Source organism: Oncorhynchus mykiss, chromosome 22 (genome assembly GCF_013265735.2).
Source record: "Oncorhynchus mykiss isolate Arlee chromosome 22, USDA_OmykA_1.1, whole genome shotgun sequence".
In the NCBI taxonomy this organism is placed as follows: Eukaryota; Metazoa; Chordata; class Actinopteri; order Salmoniformes; family Salmonidae; genus Oncorhynchus; species Oncorhynchus mykiss.
In genome coordinates this window covers 13,165,001-13,173,506 of record NC_048586.1, presented here as the reverse complement: position 1 = coordinate 13,173,506, position 8,506 = coordinate 13,165,001, and the positions used below count along the sequence as shown (strand labels likewise).

The 8,506-nt window shown below is 46.2% G+C and overlaps 1 protein-coding gene across 1 annotated transcript in view; it reads right to left on the bottom strand.

Annotated features, from left to right (window-relative positions):
- Nucleotides 1-483: 483 nt before the first annotated feature.
- Nucleotides 484-8,506, bottom strand: part of efnb2a (ephrin-B2a) — a 26,131-nt gene continuing 18,108 nt past the window's right edge. Inside the window, exons 3-5 of the mRNA XM_021578990.2 lie at nucleotides 7,155-7,247; nucleotides 6,281-6,382; nucleotides 484-4,745 (exon numbers count right to left, since the gene is read on the bottom strand). Coding sequence (XP_021434665.1) covers nucleotides 4,339-4,745; nucleotides 6,281-6,382; nucleotides 7,155-7,247 — 602 coding nt within the window. The 3' untranslated portion in view covers nucleotides 484-4,338. The remainder of the gene's footprint in view (nucleotides 4,746-6,280; nucleotides 6,383-7,154; nucleotides 7,248-8,506) is intronic.

Sequence of the window (8,506 nt, the reverse complement as noted above, 5' to 3'; positions counted from 1 at the left end):
ATCACCCCTAGCTAACACACAATGGACCACCCTGTACAGGGAGCAGAGCAGAGGACCACACCTATACAACTGTGTGTGTGTGTGTGTGTGTGTGTGTGTGTGTGTGTGTGTGTGTGTGTGTGTGTGTGTGTGTGTGTGTGTGTGTGTGTGTGTGTGTGTGTGTGTGTGTGTGTGTGTGTGTGTGTGTGTGTGCGCGTCTACTGACATGTACAGAGATACTGCTGCATTCTAACAGTATATAGAAATATTGGCCTGGACATAAACATACTCAGACAATGAAAATAAATTTGCAGACACACAACATAGAGAAACACATTACTTTTTTCCTAGCAACTACACACGAATATGTAATTGTCTCAATGCTTATATTAACATTGACAGACCATATTGTAACCACAAGTCTTGCATAGTGTGATGTCCTGTAGAGATCCACATGTTCATAAACTCCATCTATTTCAGACATAAATACAGACAGACGGCATGTCCATAGGAAAAACATTTTATTGAAAAACATTTTCAGTTCGTAACAGACTGGTGGAATGTGTGTCATTTTTCCTCACTTTCATTTCTTTCTGTTGTTGAATGTTTAACCATTTCAACGGTCTGGCCATCTCAAACTGCAAGGGGAGGGGCTACAGATACAGCCACCTGGAAACCTATCAAAACAGACTAAAGAAACCAGGGAGACAAATGAACAACGCAATCATAATACTGTGTTACTTAAAAACTGGACAGAAATCAAATCAAAAACAGAAGAAAAAAAACGAATTCAATAAATATTTATGGTACACACTTATGGCACGAATATGCAGCAGTCGGTTTGGCAACTTTTTCTCAATTTTTTTTTAAAACCAAATTTCCATGGAAACAGTGCAAAAGGGGAGGGAGTGGGAGGACACGGGGCTTTCCAACGAGCACTAGCTAAAATACATAGCAAAAAATTGAAATTTTATACAAAACATCTTACTTTAAGAGTTTATAAAAAAAAAATGTTTTATTGGGTTCTTGTCAATATTTACACAAGCTATTTACCAAAAAAAGTAGTATGCTCTGTTTTACTGAAGTGTATTCTGTTTTTTCATTTTTTTTTCATTTACTTTCCTAAAAAGGTGAATAAGGCTATCGTAACAACCCAGGATCCATATACAATACAAACATTAATGTATTTACAGTTTCTTACCTACAGAAGAACGGTGCAAAATTACTGAGTCAGGTGACCAAGGGCTGACCAATACGAGCAAGGCATTTTACAGTAGCCTGAAGTACTTTTCCTAGCCAGGTTACTAACATTCTCTCAACATTGCCGCGATATTTCATCCATGTAGCAAGACAGAAAATCTACCCTAGTAATGTTAGGAGGATATCAGTTGTACGTTAGCTAGGATAAGGACATCAGATTCAAAGAAACTAATAAGATTGTCATATTCTGCCGCAGACAGACAGCAACTAAACAGCAATTTGTTTGTGATTCCTAGTGTTTTTCGCTATTTCTTAAATAACTGTCCAGGTGCATTTCATTTTGAAAATGTTTCTTTTTTCACAGTTTACCTTGGAACTACGGCACACAGTAAAAAACAAACAAACAAAAAAAATACGTTTAAAATAATACTACAAATGAAAACCTAACAGCAGGCTCGTGTGACGTACTTTGCTAGTTTTGTTTTGTTTAGTTTGTTGTTACATCTCTCAGTGGTTTAAGAACACTTTCCATAGGTGTAGGTTTCTCTCAATTCTTAAAAAAATAAAGAAAAATTGCATATTGCAGATTTTGTAGCCTCTTAGAGGCACAAACCTTGTATCATACAAGGCTTGGCTTTTTCGGTGAAATTTGATGTTCTTAATGAACTAATGAGAATGTTGGTAGTGAGCAGATACATGTTTGGGGTGTGGTCTAAGTCACAATCTAGTTCTCGTTTTCTTTAGTCAGTGTTTTCACGTATGTGAATAAACAGACAAATAGCTGTCTCACTGGACTTGCTCAAGAAGAGGTACACACACACACTCTCACACACAGAGAAAACACTATCACGTGGTAGTGAGGGGGAAGGGGGGCACAGGGTAATCGTGGGAATCTTCCCATGGTCCTTTGGGAGATGCTACAGTGGAGTGTGGGATATACTGCTGGTCAGCCTCGTGCACCCGGTTATGCTATTTTGGGTCCAAAAACCTCCTCTCCCCTTCGTGACATGCGTCCAGGCTGCCCTCCCTGTCCCCTTCCCAGGCCCTAGCCCTGAATATCTGGAAAAAAAGGCAGCCATTTGGGTGGGAGTTGATGAAAAGGTGGGACATTATGGGTGAAATAGATATCAAGTCATCAAAACCCTAGCTTGCATAATGTGCACTTTTATACCATAATATATTAACGTTAACTTCTCATTACCGCCTTTCTGACAACACCTGTGCTCTGTGTCTATCATAAATAGATTCTGCTTTTTTTTCAGTTGTTTTTTTGCCTTCCTTTTTGTGTTTTCAAATGTCCTCCTTTAAAATGTACACCTATTTTGTTACAAAAAATGATAATAATCAAAAACTCACAATAAGGAAATGCTAAAGATGATGCTTGAAAAACAGTGACAATGCGCTTTGATGTCCCTGTGCTTTTTAAAAGTTGAGAATGAGAGCACCAGTCCACCTGTTTGGGCCATTTGGGGGCCTCCGGGGCCCTTGCGGCAGCAAGACAATACAGTACCTAGAGCTGTTTTAGCCAGCGGCTGGGTTAAACTCAACTAGACCTGGGACTCTCTTATCTTTACCTTTCTTCAATGTCTCAGAAACTGCAGCAGTAAGCAGGTTGGGATATCTGATTGCCTGTACTTCCAGTTTAATTAACACCTCTTCATGTTGTAAAGTCCTATCTGTGGAAAATTCAAGCCAGCCCTCGCTACTGTGATCCCTTTACTGAAGGGATACAGTCTCTCTCTCTCTCTCTCACTTTCTCTCACTCTCTCTCTCTCTCTCTCTCTCACTCACTCACTCACTCACACTACCACTGCCACTCTCTCCCTCTCTGTGACTGACTGCCTGGGTGGAGGGATATCAGGGGGGTTAAAAGTGCTGCTCTATTGTTCGCTTAGCTCCCACACCCTTCCCAGAAGCCACCTGGCTAGCCCTGACCCCACAGAGGGGGTATAATGGGCACCCTATACCCTGACGGGGTGGAGCCCACATAAAACCCCTCATCTTCTTCTCCCTCTTTAAGTCCTGCTCTCTGCTCTCCCAGTCCTGGGTTGCAGGGTGTTTGTTTGTGTGTGTGTGCGTGTGCGTGTGTGTGTGTGTGTGTGTGTGTGTGTGTGTGTGTGTGTGCGTGCGTGTGCGTGTGCGTGTGCGTGTGCGTGTGTGTGTGTGTGTGTGTGTGTGTGTGTGTGTGTGCGCGCATACACCACATACACCATCACGACATGAGCTGCGACAATACCACATCACAAAAAATATATATATCTGCAAGTTCAACAATACCAGCAATGAAAAACAGAAATGAACCAACAATATGACACTACGAAAAGGAATCATGTTCTTTTACAAACCTTTTTTTTTCAAGTAACAACTTTAATGAATCTTGACGCTAGAAAGTAAAAGGTGTCTTCGGACAATGAGGGAAAAGTGGGCTGTAACTAGTACGAGGACCTGAACAGTTCACAATGAGTGAGAGTGGGTGAGTGGGTGGGTGGGTGGGTGGTAGGGTGAGTGGGTGATGTCCTTGTGTCAGTCAGGAAAGTCCCAGAGTGGATATTTCCAAATCCCCCTTGTTTTTTTCTCCCTCTTCCGTCATTTAATCCACAAAGTGTCTCTGGCCAATGAGGAGAGGGACTGACTGACATTACTGACATGAGTTCATGGTCGGGCCCTTCCTTCCTTTTTCCTCTTCTAGTCTCTCTGCCATCCCTCTCGTTCTCCCTCCTGTGTCTCTTCCCCAGCAATAGTCTCTCTCAGGGAGAAAACCAGGGTAGGATATCGACTCCTCCCCCTTCTCCTCTTTTTCTCTCCATCTGTCCATCCTATTTCAAAACAAACGCGTGGGTGCGTCTTTCTGTCTCTCCGTCCGTCCGTCCGTCCGTCCACACACAAACACACGCGCTCGGATCCCCCAGCGTCAGTCGTAGTGCGCAAAGAAACAGAGGGCTACTGTTAGAGGAGAGGAGCAGAGAGGAGGGATCCCCAAAAAGCCCCAGAGAGCAGCAGCAGCTTTACTCTGTAAGTTCTCCAATGAATCCCAACAATGAAGAATAATAACAGGAATAGTAAAGTTTAACAAGAAAAACAACAGAGATGTGGGGAAGGAAGGAGAGATAGAGCGTTCTGGGGGGGCGGTGCCTGGGGGGAAGGGGGGTGGAGCTGAGCTCAGACCTTGTAGTAGATGTTGGCAGGGCTCTGGGGGGGCATCTCCTGAACAATGTACACCGGGTGACCGTAGTCCCCGCTGACTTTCTCGTAGTGCGGGCAGAAGACGCTGTCTGCAGTCCTGAGCGGGATGATGATGTCACTGGGCTCCGAACCGTTGTTGTTGCCGCTGCCGCCCCGTTTGGGCGTGGCCAGTGTGCTGAGGGACAGCGCTGTGGCGTGCTGTGGCGAGTGCTTGCGGTGCCGCCGCCGGTACTTGAGCAGCAGCACGACCAGCATGATGATGATGATGATGAAGATAACGCTGCCCGAGGCAATGCCGGCAAACAGGGCCACTTCGGAGCCGATGACACTTGAGGATTTCCCGCCCGTCCCTTGGTCGCCCTCGCCCTCCCTGTACGACGGACCTGAGAGGAGAAGAAGGGAGAAAAGTGAAACAGAGTGAGTGAAATTCTTTCTAAAACAGAGTGTCAGGTCATACAGATTGAGAGTGGCATGGAGGGAGGGAGAATGGAGAAAGCGAGGGTGGGGTCGTAGAAGGATTAGGGGTCTCCTTCCAGTTTTATCTTTCCATTCTCTCTCTCTCTCTCTCTTCCCCCCTCCTTCTCTCCCTCCCTCTCTCCCTCCATCTTCATTATGTCAGAGTGAAGGTGAAAGACAGGCGGACGGAGGACAATGACCAGAGAGTAAGGGCTCCTTTCACACAGCTCTCCCCTTAAGGTCACATTCAATCTCTGGTCTATTCAAACACAGCTGGTGGTCACTACGGCCTTGGAGCTACGGCACAGCACAGCACAGTCCCACATAGCACAAAATGGCTGAAGTGGGTTTTCAATGCAGTAGCATGTCAATGAAAAACATGGTCAAAATGAATGTAGAGCCATTCCTTTTCTACTTACGACTAAGTCCACAAGGAAGTTGATAGTATTATACGATGAAGCCACATTCACTGTAAAACCCAAGCAAGCTGTGTCATCTCTATTAATTACAACGATTATTGTATACATCCAGGACTCAAGGACAGGTCGGTTCACTTCCCCCCTAGGATTGGGGCCTGGGAAGCAGGATTACTGTGTCTCCCTGTCTGCCTCCACTCCCCTGAGGGCTAGTGCTGGAGCTATGGTGGATGGCAGTGGGCCCAACGCAGGTACCCTTCCGTTGTTTTACAAGGGGATTATGCTGCCTCAGACACTTTTCTCAAACCACTGACGCCCATATGCTCCTGTTCCGAGCCGGGGAGGAGGGATGAGGTGAAAAGGGAGGGGAGAAGATGCTGAGGTCTGCAGATTGGGGTGCCAACGCGGATTTAGTGGCGCGCTGGCAGATTTGTGCGCCGGTTGTCAGAGGGATTTGAGTGTGAACACAGAAAGGTGGGGCTAAAGGAGCCGCGCCCTCGGTAACAGGGCAGCGAGCGTCTCTACGCCTCCACCGCAGCAGCGTTTATTTAGGTCAGCTTGTTTTCTCTCCTCGACTGATTTTTTCCCCCTCAAAATAAAGTTCATTGGGGAAATTGCGGGTCTGGTTTTCTTTGGCGATTTTAACTGCTATTTAATAAGAGAGATAAGAGCGGTCGGTGTGTGCGTGCGTGTGTGTGAGGAGAACAAGCGTGAGTCTGTGCTCCGAGGCCGGTAATATGTTGGGTGGCGATTGGATCATTTTCCTGAAAATGTCACTTTGCGGACAGGAAGTGGGGCGGGGATGGAGATACTGTAAGTTTGGGAGCCCAGCAGAGATGCCTATCAGTTTTATAGGCAACTTTCAATTACCAGGAGAAAAATTGCTGACCTATACTTCCTACGCTTACCCACACTCACACTCACACACACACACTCACACACACTCACACACTCACAGACAGTCTCAACCTGCTTTTACCGAAACTGTCTTAGAGCGGTAGACTTGAATGCCTGATGATTTCGTAAGTCTTTCTTAGCACGCTTACCTTTCTTCTCCAGCACTTCGTTTGGTTTGTATGACTCCTTGTCGGGGTGCTTGGGAGGGTATCTGGTGGGGTAGTCTTTGGGTGAGATAGGGTCAGAGGGATCTGGAAGACATAGATAAGAAACACAACTATCAGACACAATGGACATGGATGATTCACGTTCACTGTGTGTGTGTGTGCTGTGCATATGTCTCGCGCAGTGTGTGTGTAGCATGCTTGCACGTGTTTGTGTTGTGTTGTGTTGTGTGTGTGTGTGTGTGTGTGTATGTGTGTGTGTGTGTGTGTGCGCGCAGCGCTGCTCTTAATGAAACGCAGCACTCCTGATTAATTCCCTGACCTTCAGCAGTTTTCAGTGAGCTGCTGCTGTTGTGGATGGCAACCTCAGGAAATTACCCCATTGGGTGGCGAGGCAACTGATTTATGAATAATCATGGTCATTAATTACCGGCAGGTGCCGGGCGGCGGGTGTCGCCACAGAGGACAGATGTGGTGTGTGTGTGTGTGTGTGTGTGCGTGTGAATGTCAACTGGGGACATTTGGTCAACTGGGGACATTTTGCTCGTCCCCAAAAGGTCAAATGCTATTTCTAGGGTTAAGGATAGGTTTTGGGGGTAAGGATAGGGTTAAACCTGGAGGCCCACCCCCTCTCTCTCTCTCTCTCTCTCTCTCTCTTTGTCTGTTGTAAGTGTCATGGAGGCTATTGGGCTGAATAATGAAATACCTCACAATGCCTCAGATAACCTTACTGTGTGTTATGCAAATACAGTCCTCATTCAATTTTCACACATTCTGTATGGTTATCTGTTTATAACTATACGCCACCAGCACTCACATACACTTACAAATGTCGTTTGAATGAAGGAGTAACACTCACTTTGTCCCACTTTCATGATTATCTTCATGGACTTCATCTTGCACACCCCTCCTTCCTGGTTCTCCAGGCCCTCCATTGTGCCATTTGATGTTGCTGAGAGAGAGAGAGAGAGAGAGAGGGGGGGGGGGGGGATTAGCATTAGCCACTGTGCTAACATCATCGCAAACAGCAAAATAACAGTACAGTGACATGTACATTACGTCTGTCTTGGGCTGTACAGCCACATTTGAAAGACGTCAGGGAAACGTTGAAAGCCCCTAACAAGCGAGTGATTTCTTTTTAATAAAGTCACAATCCATCCCCTCGCCACCCCAGTCACCACAAACTGCTGCCAGAATATTCCACGTAGCCCACGCCTCCAAAGTCAATTAGCTTGAGTAATTATGTTTGTAATATCTCTAACTGAGCTGACTGGCCCAGTGGAACAGCCAGTTACGGAGACAGAGAGAGAGAGAGAGACGGAGACAACGGGACAGGAACAATAGGTGCTGGGACACAGGAAACTCTACAGTGGCTAACAGGACATTAACACGTACGACACTCTGTAGAATGCTACAGTGGTATTAGAAGAACCAACTACCGCAAATACAACTCTCAAACACTCCCCTCTAGCCGAAACCTGCTGAAGGGTATAGAAAAGAAGAAGAACCAGGAGGAAATAAATGATTAATAAAAGAGAGGGAAATAAACAATCGCAGGAAAGTCAAGTGGGCTTTTTTTTCCCGGCGAGATGAAAAGGCAGTGAAAACAACCGAGGGAATGGATGGAGGTGCTAAATATTTCAGTAACCCTTAAATATAAAAGAGCTTAAAGGGTTTGAGAAGCTGTTTAAACAGCGGCAAGAGCCGCAGAAGTGGTGCACTAAACACGGTGTTTTGGGGCGCGCCGAGCAGCGGTGAGCAGATGTCGGAGAGCGGAGATGAGGGAGGCGAAAGACTTCCCACATGTGATAGAGGAACAAAATGGGCCCCTAAACAGATGCTGGGAGGACTTTTAAAGTCAGAAAAGCAGATTAGAAAATAACATTAAAACGCTGTATACAGATGTAGCCTTGCACGCCCATGGGCAGAATCAGTAGACTGTGACTAGCTACACTATAAGCAGTGAGTGCTGCTCTGTGGATATAGCCATTGCATGGACCTCCATACTGATTTCACACTGGACCTCCCTGCCTATTCTCTCCCAAACCCTCCCTGCTTCAGCCTATTCTCTCCCAGTCCCTCACTTCCTGGGCCTTTTCTCTCCCAGTCCCTCTGCTGCCCCTAGAGGCAGCGGGTAGCGCTGCACCTGGCATGGGGGGGTTGGGAGAGGGGGCTTGTGATCTATCAGGTCAGTAACACAGTGGCTAACGA